At 34.4% G+C, this 23,962-nt stretch overlaps 1 protein-coding gene across 7 annotated transcripts in view; it reads right to left on the minus strand.

The window, feature by feature from the left end:
- Positions 1-22,648, minus strand: part of LOC148953175 (DNA replication complex GINS protein PSF1-like) — a 40,284-nt gene extending 17,636 nt beyond the window's left edge. For 2 of the 7 annotated variants that reach the window (XM_089088346.1, XM_089088344.1), the window contains exons 1-2: positions 22,502-22,648; positions 1,009-1,092 (exon numbers count right to left, since the gene is read on the minus strand). Coding sequence is in view for 1 of the 7 variants with exons in the window: in XM_089088340.1 (XP_088944466.1) it covers positions 9,294-9,295 (2 nt within the window). In the remaining 6 variants the exon portion in view is untranslated. Of the gene's footprint in view, positions 1-1,008; positions 1,180-9,293; positions 9,339-22,501 lie in introns of all 7 variants that reach the window. The other 5 variants (XM_089088341.1, XM_089088345.1, XM_089088340.1 and 2 more) reach the window with 4 other exon arrangements.
- Between the last annotated feature and the right edge of the window lie 1,314 nt (positions 22,649-23,962).

A 23,962-nucleotide genomic window follows, 5' to 3' on the forward strand; every position in this document is an offset into this window, starting at 1 on the left:
CATGGGTGAATTTTCAATGGGGGGGGGGAGTTTCCTGGGGATGAACTTATCAGGGGGTATTATACACTGGAGGAATTTGCCAGAATTCCTAAACAAAATTCTTTTTATATCTCTTGCTTTCTCTTTTCTGTCCATGGGGAGGGGGATTTCTCCGTGATGGTGAGGCCAGATTTCCTGACATTATTTAAAAAATGATAAGAAATTAAATAAAAAAAAAAAACAAGTTTTTTCGACTGAATGTGTGGAGCAACATTAAAACTTAAAATGACTAGAAATTATTACGTATAAGAAGGGGATTGTCCCTTCCTCAATATCTTACTCTTTACGAGGAAGTTTGAGTTTTGTCCAATTTCTGAAAGAATGAATTCTGAAACAAAAAGTCCGCTTGATTCGGAAAATAGAACGATCTTCAAAAAGTACTAAAACACTTTAGCGTAAAGAGCGAGGTGTTGAGGAGGGGGCGATCCCCTTCATATACGTAATAATTTATGTTCGTTCTAAATTTTAATGTTGCTCCTTACTTTCAGTTGAAAACCTTGTTTTTTTATTTAATATGAAAAAGACCAGCTTTTTTTTAAGGGCACAGTGCAAGAATTTAGGCGTATATTCCCAACCTGAAGATAGTACTTCCCTCTGAAAATTAATATTGGTCAAACTCAAAAAAAAAAGAAGATAGACGAATCAAATATACAGTAATTTTAATGTTTAATTGAGATTTTACTTGGGAAATGGCGCCTGAGGCAGCCATTCTTTGGCTGCTTGTATTTCAAGTCAGGAATTTGTTTGACAAAAAAAAAATTTGGATGCTAATTTTTTCATGGGATGTTTTCACTGTTTGGCAACATTTTAATTTTTTAGGACTACTGCCTCGACAAGCAATTGAAACAAAACTAGATTAATAGTGTTAAACTCTGAAATAACAAGCAACAGAAAATTTCTGAGCAAGACAAAGTGTAACTTTAAAATCAGCAATTTGGATAACAACAATTTTATAATTTTCTCTCTTACCTCAGCGTGACACTTTCGCAGATCTGCAATCAAATCATTGCACTCAGCAGTATGGAGATGCGGAGACAAGTCAGGATGCATTATCTATGAAAACAAAAAGGAATACTGTGCTTGAAAACGTCACAGTGTGAAACAAATGATTGCGTTTCGTACAAACCGATGTGGGGCTTTCTACAAGTCAAATATAAACATCATTTAACCAGTTTATCAAATAGATAACGTATTGGTTGAGCACAACCACAGTTCATATAATTATCACAGTTCATATAATTATCACAGTATCACAATTAGCGCAACCACAGTTCATATATTAAATATCAGATAATTATATGAACTGTGAGCGCAACTTACGGTTTGGCAATCAAGTAATAATGCAAAATAAACATTAATAATACGAATCCATATTAAAATAAGCAGAAATCAATACTTGAACAATCGTGCAATAAAAATTTGAATGACTAACAGTACATCAACAAGATAGACAAATAATACTTTTCTGTTTCATGGAAAAAAAAGTAAAAAGTTTCATTTTCAGCCAATTGTTGCTGAATCTCAACTTCCAAAAGATCACCCTAGTGACCCCTCTACCCCCTTCCTTCACCACCAAAGGAACAATGCAGGAGAATGCACAAAATGAGGAGGTCTCTTCTTTAAAATCAGGACTCTTGAAACACCCCCTGGTGTTTGGAGTGTGTACTTTAGAAACATGTGTCAGTATAAATTGGTCTAAAATTCCAACACAGCAGCAACAGTTTTAAAATTCCATTACCAAAAGCAAACAGTGTTCCATTTGAGCGAATCTTTTCAAATTTTGACTTCAAATTAAGATTTTACCAGCAAATATTTAGGAAATGAGCATAATTTCACAATCAATATCTATTACCTGATATTATTTATTTTAAAATATACTCAGAGCCCATAATATAGTAAATCTACCACATAAAAAAATGTAATTTTATTTCTCAAAAAATTTTTGAACAGATTTACACTTCATACACAAGTCATATGTGATCAAATTTTCCAGACTGAAAGTAAAATCCAACTGTTGAAAGAAACGGTTCTAATAGGAGAACCTACTTTCAATATCCATAAATCCAGTCAGACATTTAACTATGAAAAAAGCTGATAACCATAAGATTGTTCAGTAAAATAATCTGTGATGAGCAAGCTTGCTCAATACCAGGCCCCCTCCTGTACACATATTGTCTCCCAACACAAGATTCCAGTCCAAATATGTTAAATTTACAAAAATTCAGTGTTTAGTATATAAATAAACTTCCTAATCATTTTTCCAGGGATACTGTTCCAAGGATCTGAAATGCAGGCCTTTGATATAATTACGATTGGTACAAATTGATTATTCTGAGGATGGATGGATTGTTATCCAATAGTGTTGTCACTAGCAGTACCTTTGTAAAATGTCAGCATTCTTTTTGAAAAAGAAAATGACTCAATAGCATGTGAATCCAAAAAAGTAGCACTTACTTGCCGTATTCTTAATAAGCCAGGAACTTGACCTTCTGATATTAGAATTGGTTTTGTCACATTTTAAATCAATAAAGGAAGGTTCAATGTGTAAAATAACTGCTCCTTAATAACACTGGTCCTAAAGACTAATTTTTAGGTTTTTCTGCTCTTAGGTAAAAATTACATAGTGTAGCATGATGCATTTGATCACGTTTATCACAACTAAAATGGTACTCAGGACCCAGGCCTCAACTGGAATTTGTATGGTGCACTAGCCTATGATTCCCTTGATCCACAAAGGATTTAAGTTTCCAGCCATTGGGAAAAAATTATCAGTCCTTTTGAGGGACCTTCTCCTTCAAACCAAAGTTTTATATTCCCTTTGGCTAAAAAAACAGTCCCTAAAAGCTTCAAGCCAATCGGGCAGCAAAAATCAAACTTGTTTGTTTTTTTTCATTGTTAATTAAAAAAAAAACATATTCTCAAAAAGTCTTTCAAAGAAACGTAAGGAACTAAATTAAGACCTAAAACGAGCAAAATAAAGATATATAAAAAATTCTAACTTAAAGCAAAGACAAGTTAAAATGAAACCCAAAAGTCAAAGTTGGGTTTTCAGGAAAGCACAAATGAAGGTCTGGCCTTTAGAGGGTTTAGGAAGTTAGCAACCCTACTCTTAGTTGCAGTAATTTCTATTCGTCATAAATCTGACTTGATTATTCATTTTAGTTCTGTTTGTTTTGGGTTTCATTTTTCATATATAGTAATTTCTGGTCGTTTTGATTTTGAATTTTAACAGGTATTTGTATCTGCTGATCTTAAGTTTAAAATAGACTTTACTTTTCTTTGAAAAACTTCTTCGGGAAGTTTTTTTTAATTAATTTTTGTTCGTTTTTAATTGCAAAAAGTTTCAAGTTTTAAAAATTCCTTATTTCAAATTCAAACTTTTGTTTTCAACATCAAATGTTCATCAAAGTATCAAAACTAGTATCAAAGTAACAATATCAAAGTAAAAAAAGGTTTGTGTCAACCTTGGAGTTTTTATTATATGATGTTTGAACTATTTTTAACAAAATGGTTATATCAAAATTTTTATCGGATAGATTTGGGGAAAAAGGGTGTGGGGGAGGGGCTAATTGCCCTTCAATCTCTTTTGACTTTAAAAGTGAACTAAAACTTTCCATTTTCAATCAAATGAGCCCTCTTTGAAGTTGATACAAGCATCCCTTCTATGAATTACTTCAGCTAACTTTATCTCTTTCTTTCTGCTAATTTATTTCTGCTAGGGTTTATTTCTGTTAACTTTAGGTTTTAATATAACTCTGTACTTTCTTTTGAAAAGCTATTTTTTGGAATACGTTTTAAAGAATTTATTTCCGTTCATTTTTAATTGACAAAATTTTATTATTGGTAAACTATTGGAATACTTATAAAGTTTTTCTGCTTAAAAACTGAAATATTATATTGCAATTTAAATTATGGTCAAAGTTTGAATATCCAGTCAAAATGCTCAACCAGCCACAGTTTCGCGCAGTAACTATTAAAAATACTTTTACTTAATATTGGGTGGTTTTGGAAGGGGATTTCTATGCATATGCAAACCAAGAGTTAGTTTCCTATATAGGAGTATTGGACAAGGTGGTTCTAAGAGTGTATTCTAATAGTTCTTTTTTGGTCTGACTCTAGTTTTAGGAGTTATGGGTTTTGAATTTCTTAGTCTGGGACGTGATCGTCTCTTAATAGGCAGCTAGCTGCTGCTGCAACCCGGAAATATCGAAAATACAAAGGTTCAAATTTAACGATCGAAGTACAGAGCTTTTTAAAGGTCGGAAGTTCTGTAACTCGATCGTTAAGTTAGAATATTTAATGTGTGTAATAATTCTAATAAAGAATTGATGAGAATAAGTGTTCTAAAGAAAGCTTTTCAAGAGACCCAAATGAAACGGATGAAGATGACAGAACCAAATAAGCAATACATCTGTGTGAAAAGTTGAAAAATGTCATGGACTGTAGAAGTATGGAGTATGCAAGAAATGTCCCAGGTCCGAACTCCGAAATGTGTTTCTTAACGTCATCAACTCTTACAGAGATGTACAAACCCTGTTTTTCTTGCGTCACACGGGTTTGAACCTACAAACCTCGAATCGAGGAGCCTATTCTTATCCCCTGCGCTTCTACAAGGTAATGAGATGTTTCGTTTTTAAGGTGATAGGTTAATCTAAAGAACTATCTAGGAATATTTTTTTTTATATATGATTTGTACAAGCAATATAAAAATAAACAGAGATAACAATAACATTTACAGTCTCAGCTGCTAAATTGGGTTAGTATATACAAAAGTAACCATGGATAAAATTACCCTAATAATTAACAATTACTCCGATAGAGTAAATACGCATCTTCTTTTCACTGCACATATCACAAGTAGGACCGTTTTTTCAAAATATTTTTGTCACTATAGGAGGATCGTTCTTTACTAAAAAAAAAATTAAATCCATTATGTATTTCTAATATTATCTTGTCAAAAGATAAACGTGCATGTATATTGCATTCACTTATTACGTCATATATGGTTACAATCTACGGTTACGACGTCATTCATCAAGCTTTTACATCAAAAAGCCAGTGATTCTATTTAAAAGCCATTTTCTCTTTAATTACAAAAGGCACCAGGCATAGCAATATCGCTTAAAATGAGCCATTAAACAGCTCTATATGATTTTCCTATGCCCAGCTAGCCGAGGAGGAAAAAAACGAAAAAAAAGATGCCGTCGATGCAGAATGTTGTAGTTCAAGCCACTTTTCTTGTTTTTCAAGCCAACATATTTTCTTTGTTGTTCAAGCCAAGAGACTGTAACTTTCCTATATAGGAGTTTCGGACAAGGCGGTTCTAATAGTGTACTTTGTGTTTCATTCTGACACTTTTTTTTTAGAAGTTATGGGTTATTTTATTCCTTAGTATGGGACGTGATCGTCTCTTACTAGGTTGCTAGCTACCACTGTAACCCAGAAAATATTTTTAGGAGTTGTGGGCTATTGTATTTCTTAGTATTGGACGTGATTGTCTCTGACTAGGTTGCTAGCTACCGCTACAACCCAGATTGCTAACTACCGCTGCAACCTGGATAAACTACAAACAGGAAAAAGTCTACAGCTTTTTCTTAGTTTGAACAGAAAGAGATGAACCTCAGAGAATCAGTGAAGTAAGTCAAATATGGTATCATACCCTGAAAGAGTTTACCAATGATAACACTACCATTAAAGCTAAGGCAACTGTAATTATTTAAAATTTCGGTTACTATAAGCTACTGTTTGTGCTTTATTATAACTTGTAAGAGATGCTTTTATTATAATAATTTTTAGTTCCTATATGGCTTGGTTGTTCTTTACTAGGCAGCGCACATCTTTATAACCAGGATATCTATGTTTACATTTACATTGAATTATACAGATACTTTGTATAATTTCATCTATATCCAATGAAACTTGCATAGTCCCCATTTATAATGAGCTACGTTGATCCTTTATGTAAATTTTTTTGCAAAAATATTTATTATATATATACATTATATATATATATTATTATGATATATATATATATATATATATTTGTATATTACAATGATATATATATATATATATATATATATATATATATATATATATATATATATATATATATATATATATATATATATATATATATATATTATTATATATATATATATATATATATATATATCATAATAATATATATATATATATTATATAGATATATATTAGATATATGTCATATATATTATACATATATGTTATATATATATTATTACAAAAGGCACTAGATGTGGCAATTTCCTTTCAAATGAGCCATTAAACAGCCCGCTATGATGTTCCAGTGCCCTCTTAGCTCCAGAGAAATATCGGAAAACAAAATATGCTGTCAATGCAGAATATCATAGTCCAGCCATTTATCTCGTTTATCAAGCCAATGGATTTTCCTCACTATTCAAGGCAAGGCACAGTAAGTTTCCTACATAGGGGTTTCGGACAAGGCGATTCTAGCGTATTTTGTGTTTTGATCTGACTCTGTTTTTAGGAGTTATGAGCCATTGTATTTCTTAGTATGGGACGTGATCGTCTTTTATTAGGTTACTAGCTACCTCTTCAACGCGGATAGATAGATGATCTGCACAATCTTTTGTCTTCCTAAGGGCTTCTTATTTTTTTTTTTTTTTTTTGTCTCAGTTTCAATTTGGTGAGTGTATATGTCCAGTATGTTACAAGCTGATTGGGGACAAAACAAATTCAGGCCAACTTTGGGTATCACTAATCAATACAAGAAATTACTTTTAATAATTTTATCTTTAATGAGATCCCTTTGTTCCTGTTTACATGCCCTGTCAGTTTAAGCCAATTGTAAAAGACAAAATATATTGGCCTAGTTTCAACTGTCACCAATCCATAGAACCAAATTTGAATATACTTTGCCTTCATTGAGATCTGCCAGGCCATGTAAACTGCAAGCCTATCAGAGATGCAACCAATTTCTGGAATTGTTTCTGGACATCACAAAATGATACAACTAGCATTATTTTTTATTTCCTTATTTTTATGTAGGGGTTTACCTGGCCCAGGAAATTTACGAATGTAATCTTCGAGCTGATTGGGGAATGAAATCCATAACCCCCATTTTTGGGCATCAAGATTTTTTGGTCTGGAATGATCAAAAACATTTAAAGTCCATTTACGCCTTGGAGCCAGGAATCTTAGCCAATCAGAAAACCGGGCCAATTTTCGGGTAAAACAAAATTGTTTCAAGGTTTTCTCATGCACAGGGGTCCCCTTAACCATAAAGTTTCTGGCTTTCCAGAATAGATTGTAAGCCCTTTTTGAGGAAACCAATAATTTGGAAATATTTTTTTTTGGCCCTTTTGATTTACCTCTACCACCCCTTAAAGTCAAAATTCAAGATCCATTTGAAACAGGAGAACCCCTGACAGTTTCAACTTCAACCTACAAGCCTTCCTTTCTCATCCTCCCCTAACTCAAAACTAGAGGTCCACTAGGCCCCATAGCACTCCCAAAAAGTTTGAATTTAATCTCCCAAAGTATTTCCAAGATATTGCAAATAAGATTTTTTTATGACCTGCTAAAATAGTGTCTTTTGTTTACCTTGCTACTTGATGTGAAGGCTTATAATACAATATATTTATTTGGATTAGAGAAAGAAACTTATCCCTAACTTGCAAACAGAATCTGAAATCCCCCCAACACTACCTAAAAGTTTTAACTCCTTCTGCCATGTTGTTCCTGAGATACTACAGATAGGGTATTTTGATCACCTGGATATGTATAGTTTCATATTTTGTCTTGCTGCTTAAGAATAGGTTGAAAAAACAATTGGGAGGATCATAGACAAAACATTTGAGCCCCTTGCTTAAATCTAGACTTGAAGTCCCCTTGTCCCCCCCCCCAATATTATCTGAAAGTTTTTACTCTATCACCTCAGCCATTCCTGGATATGTTTAGTTCCTTTTGAGTTACCTTTGCTTTATCCCCTCCCCATTCAGCTCGATCACCCAAGCTGTTTTAGAGATATTGTTAACACATTATTTTGATAATCCTACAACAGAAAGTGTCTTTTGATTTACCTCGCCCCTTCCCCCTTCCTCCAAACACAAAATTTTCTGCTAAAACACATACATGACAGATGGGTAATCTACATGATTTAGGACCATTACCCCTGGGGCTCTGAGGGCAATGTTAACCCTGAAGGCATACTTATCAGACCTTTTCACGTTTCTGAACAAAATGGATATCTTGGATCGATTTTTCTTTAAATAAAAAAAAAACTTAAAACATTAAATACCCTTCCCCCACAAGGCTCTATGGTCTTAAATGCAGGGAAAAAACACGGCACACAACTCTTTACTAATTTGTGGCTAATGTGTTGCTACTGATAAAATCTATCTATAAATAAGGGGCAATTAGGGTCTTTGCTCCCAGGGTTGTCTGGGTCATGTTATCCCTTGAGGCATATTTATTGAAACTTTCGACAATTTTAAGAAAAATGTCTTATCTGTTAATTTTGGTCTAATGCTATAGAAGTTACAGAGATGACCAGGGACAAAAAAAGGACATGACAGGGGGCTGGTTGCCCTGCAACCCACCTTGACCCTCAAAAGGGCACAAGCATTTTCAATACCCAGTTAAATGAGTGCCTTCCAAAGTTTATTCAACCACTTGTTCCATACAAAGTGGCTGGAAAAAAATGACAGCACATGAGAGGCACTCTGCTCTCTGTTGAATTAATGCTAGTACTTTGGCTCATATCAAAACTGAGGTATTCCACTTTTACTGCAGTTGACTTGCATTTGGCTAGCAAGTTGTTACCCTTAAAAGTGTGTTAAATTGAAACAAAATAAATACACAGATTTCAAAGAATTCCTGTGAAGATTTGCAAATTAAAGGCAAAATTTGAAATTAAAATACAATTTCTGAAGTATTCTGCAAACATCCTGCCATTTTTGCAAGATTTTAATGCACATTTTTCTTACAATCGAAGTTTTTTTTTTAACTATTACTGTAGTGAGCTTACAAAGTAATAAATGTTTGTTTCTTTGAAAAATATGCCCCACTAATACTATTGGAAGCAAATATTTGGCATAATTTGTTGTGAATTTATATAACATTTGGTGATGTTTGGTTCTCACTAGGTATAAAAACTTGGTTCCCACCAGAAGGCAAATTTTACACTCAGCTCTAAAATATCAGCCATATATTTAAAATACATGAAACAAAGTTGAATATGTTGAACTTACATTGCAGGCAGGTTGTGAATCACATAGTTTTTGTTACTTTTCTCCCTAAAAAAAAATAAATTAAAAACCAAAAACAAAGATATTGCATGATTGGCCAACAAAATGTTCACCAAATCTGGTTAAATGACTTACTTGACTTAGCGCTCTTGCTCAGCAGGGTCGCCAGCGTAGAGGGAACTGGTTGGCAGCGCTGTCAGTCTTCTCCAAGCAGCCCTGTCCAGGGCTAAGGATGGTGCCTCATTTAGGTGAAGGTTGAGGTTGAAGAGGCGGTGAATTATAACATCAGCCCATCTGGTGCGCGGCCTCTCTCGAAGACGTTTCCAGACAATCGAGGGATTGAAGTCCGATGTGATCCTTGCAGGGGTAGTTGACGGGAGGCGGAGTAAGTGGCTGTAGCATCTTAGAGAACGGGCTTCTACTTGGGAAGAGAGGTTTGCTAACTTGAAGGTCCTCAGGATCTCAGTATTGCAGATCTTGTCATACCATTTGAAGCCTTCAACTTGATACATGTGTTTAGTTTGGATGGCATAGACCTGTCTTAGCTGTGTCTGGGTTATTGGCCATGTCTCAGAAGAGTACAGCATGATGCTTGAGATTGTGGCATTATAAATATCGACTTTTGTAAGGCAACTAATTTGCGGTTTGTGGAAGATTGCTCTCAGGAGCCGTCCTAATACAGAGTTTGCCTTGGCTGACGTGGCAGAGATTTTGGCAGCAAGTGTGCCATTTGATGATATAATTGATCCGAGATGAGTGAACTGCCTTATCAAGACAACATCTTGGCTGTTGATCGCGACAGTTAAGGGTGATATCGATGCGATCTTTTCTATGGGCTTGATCTTCGTTTTCTTCCAGTTGATTCGCAGCCCAACTCCGGAGGCAGTGGAGGAGAGCGTCTGGGGTGCAGACTTAAGTTGGTCAAGATTTTCGCTAAGGATAGCTACATTGTCAGCAAAGTCAACATCAGACAAAGTCCTCCCCCCATAACTTATGCTAAAAGGGTGGACACGATGTGTCTTGTTCAAAATTTGGTCAATGACGCAGTTAAACAGCTCAGGTGCAGCAGTTCATCCTTGCTGTACACCATTTTTGATGGGGAAGGAAAAAGCCCCGAAGTAATAGCCGGATTGAAGTAATAGCCCCGTATTGGTGAAAACCAATTTACAAGCTTTTATAATGACAAACAACATGAAGTAATAGTCCTGTATTGATGAAAACCAGTTTACAGGCTTTTATAATGTTAATTAATGTAAATTACTTTAATTATTCAGTTGCGAAATAATCCATTTTTTTTATTTTTCCTCAGTTACTCTGGTGTCCTCACTGAAGTAACTCTATATTAGCATCTTTTCCCTACGTGGATCAGTTTGCGCCGATTGTACATTTTTTTTTTTTGTTTTTTTTTTTTTTGGTGGTGGTTTTATTGGTTTTTAGTTTTATCTTGTTTGTTTTTTTTATCTTGTTCTTCTTGTGTGTCTTTCGTGCTGAAGACGCCTTGTTTGTATACAGGCAAAATATCCGCGTTGCTTTGTTTCTGTTCTTTTCTTTTCTCTCCACTGGCCACAGTCTCGTTTTTTTTGTTTGTTTTTTTTGAGTTTTTTATGTTTTTTTGTTTTTTTTCATTGGTGGGCAGTTAGGCTTAAGATATTTAATTCGTCAATTGTAAGGGTTGCTAGCCCAACCGTCCCTAGGTCCCTTTAGTTCTCCAGTGGCTAGCCAGATATCCAGAGGCATGTGATATGGTCATGATCATTGTCAACGAAAATACTTCAAAATAGTCTGTTGTATGCCAGTTTTATAAAAAAAAAAATCCAGGTCACATGGCTTTTCATGTAATTAACAATTACATATTATTTACTTACAGATACTGATGGACAGTTCATGTTTCAGATCAATTTGACACAGAATTTAGTTTTTGAAATTTGTCTTCAGCAGTTTTTGGATTGTTGCTAGGTGATTCATTGATGACATCAACCTTAGAAGAAGTAAAAATAAGATGGCAACATTGTTTACATACCTGTTAAGAATTTATCTTCAGTGTATGTACTTTATGATGGTAGTTTCTGCTTAACCTGGTTTTTATATTAAATACTCATCTTGAATTTTAACAAGAAGTCATTTTAACTCTCCTTATTTAAATTCAAAACCATGTTTTACCTACAAGTGCCTAGTGCATTAAGCCATCTAAAGCATGGTTTTGACTTTAAATAATTTGTTTTGCCTTGCAGTTAACTACAACTCAGGGAAGCATATACTATTATAGCTCCAACTTCTTTGAGATGGTCAGTTAATCTTCAACAAGACAGCATGCTTTCAAGATCTTTTCCTGGCAATCTTTGAAGGCAACTGTTTTTTTTTCTATCTACAGAGCCACAAAAACTGAAAACTAAATTGAGAGTAATCTTGTAGAGTATCATCATTCCAGAGATTCAGGAACTGACTAGGACAATCAATGTTTCCTGAGCATCAGTACAAAATTCAAAAATAGTAATAATATGATTAACTCTGTATATTATGTGTTGTCATGAATTTCTATGTGTTTTTGTTCTATTATGTAGCCTATGTGCAAATACCATATTATGAGCAAATACCAGACTAAGGAGCAAATTTCTTCTTCTAATTCACAGCAGGCGGGCTATTCAGTTGGTACTATTTAGCCCTCTTCTTTTTGCTTCACTCTGTGGGCTACAGAGCTACTAGCTTGGTCATCCCTTATTTATTAGATAGCCTCATATTTATTAGATAATTTTAGATGTCTCAGTAGATCTTTTGACTCAAGGAGTTCAAATATAAGATGATAGATATCGATTTCTGTGCTCTGTGTGCAGGTATAGTTGGCTAGGCTCTTGGCTGATACTGAGATTTTGTGGTGTTTGAAGCATTTTAACAGTTTACAAAGCAAGGTATGTTGTGCAGACGTCAGCATATTACATTCAAATAGGCAATGGTCAATTGTTTCATTATTCATATTACAATGCCTGCAAAGAGGGGACAGGGGAATTAAACCATTTGAATTAGAAAACTTATATGAGAATGCAAGGAAATTTAGTCCATTTGTTCCAGAACGAATTCTATGATAAATATTAGAAAGATACTTATTGGCAAAGGGGGATAGCATTTTTTTATTGTGTTTGAAATGTGGAGGTGGAAATTAAGTTTTTGGTCAAGCATGAGACCTAGGTAATAAATATGATTATCTTCTGGAATAGTTGTTTTATTTAGAGTTAGTTTTGCATTAACATGGTTTTGCTTCCGGTGAAATTGGATTATTTTTGACTTGGTGGGTGCAATGGGTAAATCTGAATGTGAGAGAATTTTTCAAACTGGAAAAGTGACTTTTGCAGATTTGACTGTGCTATCTGAAAGGTGTTGCCAGATGACCATAGCACCAGATCATCAGCATATTGTAGATTCGTATGGGGTAGGTTCATGTCCCAGAGATATAGGGCAAATAGGAGGCAACTGAGGACTGCTCCCTGAGGTAGGCCTCTGGTTATCGTCTTTTGGGGTGAAGAGGCTGAACCAACACAAACGATGAAACTTCGCACTTCTATGAAGGATTTAATAAAAGATACTAGCTTAGGGGGTACTCCAAGGTTTGCAAGTTTGTTTAAAAGGATTTGGTGGTTAACATAGTCATATTCCCCTTCAAAATCTAGGAAAGCTGCAACTAGGACATTATTTTTTGAGAAAGATTCATTTATTTCATTTGTTAGCAAAATGAAAGCATCTGTTGAGGAGTGGTGTTTCCTGAATCCCGTTGGAGTGTGAGGGATCATATTATTTTTTTCAACAAACCAGAGAAGTCTGTGATAGATCATTTTCTCCATTATTTTCCCCATCACAGGAGTAATCATTATGGGCCTATAAGACTCAGGGTTATCTTTGGGTTTATTTTTCTTTATGATTGGAAGGAGGGACGAACATTTCCACATATTGGGGAAGCTAGAAGATGCCCAAACGTGATTATAACAATTTAGCAGTTCTTGTTTGTATGAAGCTGTGAGATTCTTTATCCATGTAGGGTGTATATTGTCATAGCTGCCACTAGTTTTGGTCCTAATATGATGTATTGCATTATTCAATTCCTGGATTGAAAATGGATTAGTTATGTACTCGGATCCTGGGCGTGGTTGGTAACTTGGGTTCATAGGAATTGGGGACAGTTTGCTTTGATTATTTGATGTTAGCTTATTAACAAAAAGAGTTGCAAATAGGTTAGCTTTTTCATTATCAATGTCATAATGGGTATTATTATGTATAAGCTCATACAAGAGTGGGTTGGGGGATTCCCACAGATGTGGCTTATGACTTTATGTATAATTGGCTCCTGTGTTTCTCTGGAGAGATTATTTGCAAAATTATTCCAGTATTTATATTTAGCATCTATTATAGTCCTTTTTAGATTAGATTCTGCTTGTAATTTTTTTAAATATGTAGTAGGTGATGGTTTTTTTTATGAATTCTGTTCTAGCTGCCTTTTTTATCCTCCATTTATTTAGGCACTCATTTGTCCACCATGCTTTAGGAATTTGTTTAGGGAATGTTTTCTTAGGTGTTGTCCTGGGGGTAGCATGATTAGCTGTATTTATTAGTAAAGATGTCAAGGCTTCAGCATGTGTGTCAACTGTTGTGTTAGAAATGCATGAACTTTGGGTGAAACTTGTAATTTCATCATTTAGCTTATTTTGGAACATACACCAATTTGCTTTAGTGTTGATATATTTGGAGGTATGAGATAAAGTTTCAGCAGGTTCATTTAGGGAGCAAACTATAGCAAAGTGGTCAGTACATAGACTATCAATTTTATTTATGTAAATTTTGTTAAAAAAATTTAATGACACAATTTGTAGGTCAATTGTGAAAAATCTGCCACTTTTGGGGTTGAGATATGTATTCAGGTTCGGAGGGGTAGCAAAAGCTAATTCATTATTATTTGAAGTTATATGCTCAATGAATTTACCAGCTTTATTTGATGGTTTATTCCCCCACAAAAGGCTGTGGGCATTGAAATCTCCACAAATAATGATATTTTTTAACATATTAGAATTATTTATATAATTAAAGAACTCCTTGGCATCTGTAGTTTGGCCATTAGGGTTATAAAAGCTTATTATGTAAGTTTTTAAATTATTCAGCCAAACACTGATACCAATTACATCAACATCATTTGCAAAACCTGGAAAATTGATGCCACAAAATTTTATATTATTTTTAACTAATAAAGCTACCCCACCTCCTTTTCTTTCTGAATATCTATCCTTTCTGAGGATAGTATATCCCAGAGACTTAATTTGTTGATTTTGGGTTAAATGAGTTTCCTGGAGGTAAGCAATATTAATGGAGTTATTATTCATAAAAGATATTAGTTCATTTACCTTATTTTCTTTGAGTGATCTTATATTCCATTGGAGTATTGATATATGTTGTGTTGTTGATTTATTCTTCATATGGCTCTGTATTAATGTTCAGCTTTGTTAAAATTAAACCAAGATATTTTTTTGCTTGAATGAGTATATAATCAGGAATGTAGATTTTTGCCAATTCTACAATAATTTTCGTTTTCTGTAGTTGATGTATGTTCATGGCCTGAACTGCATTATAGTTTAGAATGAATAAGCATATATTTGGGGATTGCATTTTTGGTTGTGCATCCTGTTTGTTAGTTAGGGGATTCATTCCTGGTAGTGTTTCTGGTTCGTTTCTTCTTGGGAGGGGTGGCCAGAATGGCCTCTTAGCCTCGTGTTAGGCGACTTGTTTAGGTGGCGCCGCCGATGCAGAGGGATGTCAAATAGAGATATTGTAAGATAGGGTTTGAGGTATAGGATGTGATGGCGTGGGGGCATGTGACGTGGGGGTTTTGGTTGGTTTAGTTGTTGTATTGAATTTTGAATAAGTGGCAGTATTTGATTCAATTGCTGCGATTATTTAAGGTCTAACCTTATCTGTTTATATTTTGAGTGTTAGAGCTCTTTTCTTGTATGCAGGGCATAATGATTTATTTGTAGATTCATGTGGGCCTTTGCAATTGATGCATGTAGCCTGAGTGTTGTAGGCTGAGCGTTGCATTTTGCTTTTGATTGGGGGGATTTTTTTCCTTTTTTTAGAGCTTTTAGAGAGGACCTCTTGAAACTCATTATCATCATTTATGGTTACATTAGCCCCTACACTTATCATTGTCCCATTCTCCGAATTGGAGCTATCATTTGAAATTTGAGATAGTGTGCTTGACCAGCCAAGATGGGTATCTTTCACTATGGCACTTTCACTGGAATTTGATTTGGGATCTGGTGGGACTTTTTTTGGAGGACTTCTAAACATTGCCTATTGGAAAAAGCTTTAAACAAAAAAAAGAAAAATAAAACTGAAACAAGAAGGGAAAAAGAACTATATCAAACCGTCTGCACTATACTATGGAGAGGAGAAACACCACAGTATAGCTCTGAGGATGAGTTGAGCAGGATTGGTTTGGTACAACTGCTGATTAGAAGCGATAATAATTCACAAGAAAATATATTTTAATTTTCTTATAAGGTTGCAAATTTTCAAATAGAGTTGTCAACTTGTGGAACTTCCTCAGTGAAAAAATAGAGACATCTATCAATATGGACGTTTTCATGTCATCAGAGGATAGGGAGTGGCTGAATAGACCATGGACCACTGCTTGGGAACCCACAGAGGACTAACTATCATCAATGAAAGTGGAAGACACAGGACTTACCCTACTGCTAGCAAGTGCAATTTAAGAGAATTTTTAAGGTAATGTGTTTGTTTTAACCTTTGCTTGTTTTATTCTACTGTGTGTACATTCGTTTTTGTAATTATGCAAAAAGTTTATGAATTCATGACTTCCAGGCTAATAAACAGTATTGCACTAATATATAATTGCCTGCCACTGCCACAAAACTGCCAAAAACTTCATGTTTTGCTGCAAATAATTACTGTTCTGGTCATAGATAGCACTCTGCTATGATAGTCTGCAAAAAGATAACATGCTGGTAACGGCTACATTCACAATTCAAGTCCTTTTAATTGAACTAAAAGTTGGTTCATTACCATTTTTTTACAATTAAACTAAAACAAATTTCAAAAATAGTAATGGTATGATTGCATCCTGAAAACATAACTGACATTCCATGACTGACATTAAATCCTAAAAACATAACATGTTCATTGCAATGTTTAAAACTGTTTCATTGAAGTTTTTTTTTTTTAATTAAACTTGTTGTAACCTGAAAAGGTGTCAAACTTTAGAGTAGGTAGATGCTGTAAAAAAACTACTCATTTGACAAAGGATGCCATCTTTTCTCCAAAAAATAGACAGCAACTTCATAGGCAAAAAAGAAGCTGAAGTCTGGAAACCAATACTTATTTTAGCTAACAATTTAAATCACCAAAATATCAGAAGTAAATAAAAAGGCACCAGATATCAATAACTTACTAAAGGCAAGTAAAGTCTATTGTGTCTCATCTTAAGAAGGTTAACAAATTGGTTTTCAGACATCAAACACAAAATGAAAAATTCTTCCATTTTTATAAGTGAAGCAGGTTTAGCCCTGAGCTTTCCTCTAATTTGATTCACAAAAATCATAATTCACTAAAAACAAATGTTTTTTAAACATAGCAACTTTAATATATGCTATTGGAGCTGAAATTACCACAGCTGCTGAAATTACCACTTTCCTTCCAATAGACCCTTCTTGAAGCATTGAAACTGTACTCAATACAACCACAGGGCCTTGAATGAGTCCTCCCTTATTATCTTTCATAATGATACATTTTTTCATAGGTAGGCTACTTCAAAATATCTTCCTATGGGATCACTGAGGTTCTGGATCTATTCCTTATAGTTTCATTAATCTAACTCAACTAGCCTACATTCTAAGATAGGCAAAGACCCCTAATCTAGAATTTCGCTTATGCTATTTTTACAAAATAATAAACATGTTTATGACAATATGCACAATTCCCCCTGATGGTCCCATATACAGTCCTAAATAACATATTCTTGCATTGTTTATCATATGATTCACTGTGTCTTCTTTGTTAAATGGGTTTACTTCACTCTTGACCTGTGAAAACCACTTTGTCCTGATGCTTTCAACAAAATTGTTGCATTAGATATAATCTAAAAATGTGGATAACAATGGAATGAAACATGAAATGTGAGTAATAAAAATCTGCATATTATAATATATGGATCTCATTGTTTTAGTTTTTTTTTTGGTAAAGGTTTAAGAATAGCAACTTTCCAGAAGGAAACATGCCAGAAAAAAAGAGCACCATTAGTTTTATTCTCATTTTTATGGTTTTGTTTGCATTTTGGACAATTCACCCCTAGTCCTGCACCCCAGATGGCCTCACATAGTCTTAGGCATTATAAAAAAAAAATAAATTAAAACAATGAATTTTTTAATATTCAAAACACAGCATATTTACCACAGTTCATATAATTATCCAGTATGATCATTCTCTATCTCACCCATTATAAAAACTCGGACCAGGGTGTGAGTGCTCCGGAGAATGTTTTTGCAGATATAAACATAAGCAAAGTCAGATCTTTTCATGGGTAGACAAGTCAGACTGTGATCTAATCGGAAACAAGTGGAAACCCGCAATTACGAATAATGCACTTTGTTGGAAACAATCAGAAACAGACTAACCCACATTCCTGCTAATGCAGAAATAAGTGGGAGGAGCTTTTTGTTTGCACCGAGAACAAAGACCAGAAATGATCTGCGATAAGCTTACTGGATAATTATATGAACTGTGATATTTACATTAATCAGGTTATCATGTTTCCTTCTATTACTATTCACACTTTTAATTCTTTTAACTCATATACATAACATAGTGGTTCTTTTTTTATCCAATATTCAGCAATCTCACTCAGGCTAAACTGAATATTTCCAAAGTCTATACAGAGTAACTGGTTTTACAACAGACCAGTCAATGAAAAGAACAACAAACAAATATATTATTAGGGCTATACATGTGTCTGTGGGGGAAGGTGCATTGTAAGGTTAACAACTATTATGCTGAAAAAGAGCATAAAATATGGAGCCTAATGGTACTAAAGGCAAAGGTGTAAGAGTTTACATTACTGACCTACAAATATGGCAAAAACATATCACCTTAAATTACTTTACCTTAAATAACACTTGCCAGCAACAGGATAATCCTGTATTTGCCAGTTGGTGAAGATTGTGTGCTGACCAATCAGGTGAGTGCCAAAATAATCACCAGGGCTTGTTGTACCATTCCTTGTCAACTGATGATTTGCATGACTCAATACTGGCAGAAGAGACTGTTTGAACTGATACTAGAATTTCTTGGTCAGATTTATTAATTGGGTTTGCAATGCAAATGCCAAAATCTAGCTTAGGTCAAATTAAACCTTTATAGAGCTTTGAAATAACTGATGGTGAATGACTACTGAAAGTTCTCTTAAATATACCAAGAGTCTGACTGGCCTTTGCTGCCCAAGTCTGGGCATGAAAACTGAACTTAAGCTGTTCATCAACTAATAGACCCAGATCATGTTCAGCATGACTACTGACAATAGACTGCCTTGTTTTGTCCATTGACTCAATTGAGTACTGGTGCCTAGAGTTTTTATTACCAAAGTGGATAGCCTTACAGTATTTGACACTGAACTTCAGCTTCCAAGTCCCTGCCTAGCAAGTAAATGAGTCCAAGTCTGCTTGAATGGTTTCTATTTTTCCTGAACTTTTATTTTATTTTTGATGTTACAATGTGCATCATAAATGAAAATATTAATAAAGTTGGGTGCTGAACTGTGTCTCAAGGTACTCCACTTCCACAGCATCAGAGAGAAATGATTGTCCATTATTCCCAAGCACTTTAACTACTTGTTTTCTATTACTAAGGAAAAGTATCACCCAATCAATAGTTTCTGTATTAATACCAATAGCTTCAAGCTTAATATGCAGTCACCTGTGGCATGCCTTTATCAAATGCTTTAGCAAAGTCCAGCAAAATCATGTCTAATGGGAACCCTTGTCTATAAGTTCAGTAACATGTGCATATGCATCATTAAGGTTGGTCTCAACTGATCTAGCAGAATAGAAACTATGCTGGCATGGGGACAACAGCTTATTTTGAGTCAGATGTTGAATGACTACAGAGTTGACTATGCTTTCAAGCATTTTTCCCACAGCAAAGGTGATACTGATTGGTCTGTAGCTAACCGCCTCATCTCTGTTATCACCTTTGTGCACTGTGGTAATATGTGCAAACTTCCATTCTGCAGGTAAGCACTTTAAATCTAGAGACTTCTGGAAAAGCTGGGTAAAAAAGAAAGAGTAAGTTCAGCATGTGCTTCTTTGAGAAGTCTTGGGAAAATGCCTCCTGGTCCAACTGATTTATTTGAGTTCAGATTTTAAAGACAGGTTCCAAGGTTACCTCTATTGATAGTAATAGGTTGCATTACACTTATGATGTCATATCTGAGGGGACCTGAGAGTGGAGCACTGTCAACAGATGTGGAGATAGAGGCAAATTGATCACTAAGGGAATTTGCTATTGCTTGGGGATCATTTGATGCTTTTTTTTATTTTCTTCCTGAATATAATAGTCATTTTACTTGGAAATTCAGTTTTAAGCCTTTTATGCATCCTCAAAGATGAGACATTTTTTTTTTTTTGCTTATTTTTTTGCTATAGGAAAGGGTTAAAACTTACTACTATTTGATTATAATTCCATTTTGCTACAAAGTGATGTTACCATCACTTGTGTTTAAACCTGTATAAATTCAATCAACCATGACAAAATCAAGAGCCAGAGAACACATGGAAAATACATAACTTATACTAGGTATATATTTCACATTAGGGGGTGTGGGGGTAAAGTGTAGTCAAGCTGCAGTCAAAATGTCTTAACTGCAATTATTTGGGATATAATGAAGTAAGAATGTTTGTTTTTAACCTGTTTATATAGCCCAGTAAAATGACATATTCAGAAAGAGCACAAAAAAGGCATCAAGTTGTATATTAATCTTTTTTTTTCAGTCATTAATGTAAACTTCTCCATCTTTACCATAATTTTTACTGTATTTTCTATACAGCCTAGGCCTATAACGGGGGGGGGGGGGGCTGTTGATGAAATTTAAAAAACATAAACAAAACCATAAAAATGAGCATAGAAATTAGACATTCAAAAATGTCTCTTTTTGCTCTATCATGTCCCCTTTTGGGAGCCAATGTTCTTAACCTTTGTCTTAGTTTTGTATAATTCTTTGGCCTTTAACCTATATGGAACCACTATGGGGGGGGGGGGGCATTGTTGGGTAAATTTCTAGTAGGTTATATAATTTAGCTAAAATGAAAGCAAAAACGTCATTTGATGCCTTTTTTAATGCTCTTTAATTCATTCTGGGGCTAATTGCATCTTGAGCCCTTAAAGGGGCCCAAAAGGTATTTTATATGAATTATGAAAGAGCATAAAAAAAGCATTAAGTGATAAACATCACTTAATGCTTTTAAAAAAAATCTTCATGTTGACTTAGAAGTCAAGGTTTCTTTGTGCCAAAATTTGTTTACATGCATATTTGCTACTTCTGTACGAGTAGGGTGTTTGGAAGGGGTCAAGCCATCAGGTGATCCCCCCTCATGGAAACAGTCCTTTTGATTCACCTGGCTCTTCATTACGCATTGCTTGCTGAGCATTATCACCATATGTTTTAATAAAAATTTTGCTTACACATGTCTGGAAGATTTGAAATGAGGATGATAATATCATATTCAAGGTATTATAAAAGTACTACTTTAAAAGGTATTAGATTTTTGTTGTTGGTGTGAATATAATTTATTAGCACTATAACTAAAAAAAAGGGTAAATTAATTAGTAGATATAATTAAAACTTTATTTCACTTAAATGTCACTTAAAAGTTACCACTTTAATAGGTAAGACATTTTTGTTGTTAATGTAAATATAATCTATCAGGACTATTGTGAAGCAAATTGACTAATCAGTAAATTATTCAAATATTTTCTCAAATATCACTTTGGTAATTTTTTTTGTTTTTCATATCATTAACTTACATATAAAGTAAACATACCACTTGATGCCGTTTTTATGCTCTTGCCAAATACAATAATCATTTTTGTTGCAAATGAATTTTACCCCCATCCCTATATATACCAATTCAGGGTATATTTATGCAAATTAGGGGGTGGGGGTAAATACTATTTCTGATGTAAATGAGAGGTAATTTTAAACTCCCCCCCCCCCCAAATGTGCAAATACATATGCTGAATTGGTACATAAAGGGGAGGGGGGTAAAATTCATTTCTGACAAAAATGATTAGCCTATTATATTTGGAAAAAGCATAAAAAAAAGGCATCAAGTGGTATGTTTACTTTATTCATAAGTCAATAATACGAATAACAAACAAATTACCTTCACTTTTATTCTAGCTAAATTATATGGCCCACTGCAAATTTACTATGAACTTTACCCTCCCCCCTAATGTGCAAATAAATACCCTGAATTGGAATATAACCAGAATTGCTGACAGCAGTCTTGAACTGCAAAATTCATTGCTATTTTTGTTGATAGCATTTGGAACAGTAAGAAAATGGTTTATATTTGAGTTGCCTAATAAATGAGGATTGAATTATTATAAATAAGTATTTTTAGAATATATTGCTCTTGAACAACTTATTTATAAATTACTGATATGTTTTTAACCACTTTTCAATTGCTTAACCAGTGTTGATAACTTGTTTGTGTGGTTACAAAAATGAAACGCCTTTGGGGCCCCTAGAAGGGCTCAAGATGCAATTGGCCCCAGAGGCAATTATAGGATTACAAAGAGTATAAATAAGACATCAAATGATGTTTTCACTTTCATCTTAGCTAAATTACATGACTGACATAGAAATTTACCCATTGCTGTGTAGGCTAGGCTATTCAGTTTATAAATTGTGAGGCTCCTAAGTTTGCAGTTCTACAGACTGTTTTAGAAGCCAGTTTCATAAACATTATTGCGTTAGTGATAATTCTTCATCTTGTCTCAAGAAAGAGGTCAATCAATGGAGAATAGGCCTATCCTAATGTGCAGATCAAATTTGACCAAGGTTAAAATTGAACACCTTTCAGGCTAGCTGTAGGCCTACTAGCCAAGTTTATTTCAGAGACCTCACCTTTGGATACGGACAGAATCAGCAACAAAATAGTATTTACCTTATTCTTTACACCTCGAAATAAATAGCCTAAATAGCAATCTACTGTTCTTCTTCTATTTAACAGCGGGCTGTTTAACTGTTTAACTTCTATTTAACTGTTGGATAATTTGGCCAAAACTCTCATCAGTTTCTTCGCGAAATCGGCCTTCCATCTTGAAGTTACCGTAGATGACATAAGGCTTTTTCTAGCAAACGAATTGTTGATCAACAATCGCGAGAATAAATTTGTATATCTGCAACTGTTAATCAACAAGAAATTTTCGCGGGAAGGCAGGTTATAATTAATATTGAAGAAAAAACCGGCAATATTTTAAAAGTGACTTGAACAATATACTGTTTTTGATCAAACTCATGTTTACTCCTGCAATTGTCACCAGTTTTAAACATTTTCATTGTCTGATCAAATTACATTCCATAAAGCACAACAAGATTTCTTCCCTGTCCTTTGAAGGGAAAAGGGATGGGTAAATTCAAAAGAAAATATTTTCTCATCTTACTTTAGGTAAGATACCAAGTTAATATTATGCAAAAAACCTTTATGAGAAATTATAAGTTTTTCTCTTCTAAATTTTAAAAACAAATCCCCCATGATATCCATCGTTAGAATTTCTCTCTTATATTTGACCAACAAAATTGACAAACAGCTATTTCAATTGTAGATTGTTTTCATTTACATTGTTGATCATTAAAACAACTGTTGGTCGCTAGAAAACGATTGTTCGTCAACTATGTCACGCCAGAACGGATTGTTGATCAACAACGTCACCAGAAAAAAACTGTAAAAACAAGCATAGACCAATTCTTGCAAAATTTTCTGGTTAGACTTCTACACTTTATTATTGTCATTACCCGGTATGCCCCACGCTGAATAAACTTTTTCCCGGGGGTTTCAAGCGTTGGGGGGGGGGTGGCAGGCCCCCAATCTCCCCCCCCCCTACACTTGATTTTGAAAATTTTGTCCTTTTTTGGAAATTACCTTTTTTGTATTTTCATTGAAAAATTGAAAAAAACTAAATTGCCCCCCTAGATTTCAAGAAAATACATTTTGTCCCACCCCCTAATGATTGTGAATTGGCACCACTGTGTATTGCGATTGATTTTAATTATTATATTCAATAGTCAATTGTAATTACTGAGTTGCGTTCAAAAGCAGGGGCGTAATTTGGTATGGGGAAGGGGGCAACTAACCCTCCCTGAATTTGGTTTGACCACCCCCCCCCCAAGACCACCCTTTGCGCCACCCTTCCGCCGAAATTTAGTTTTTTCAAAAATTTTGTCAAACCTAAAATAAGCCTGCACAATTCAAGCATCAACAGTAACGGGTCAGTTTTCTTTAGTGTATCTTTACTTGTTTGATTACTATATGGCTCATTTTTCAGTTTTGCTGTCATTTTCACTGAATTTGGGAAAATCGCCTCCGACTTTAACCCCTTCCCCCAGGATTGCGACAAAATTACAC

This window comes from Artemia sp. Qi Xiang Cuo, chromosome 4 (assembly GCF_049724085.1).
Source record: "Artemia sp. Qi Xiang Cuo chromosome 4, ASM4972408v1, whole genome shotgun sequence".
NCBI lineage: Eukaryota > Metazoa > Arthropoda > Branchiopoda > Anostraca > Artemiidae > Artemia > Artemia sp. Qi Xiang Cuo.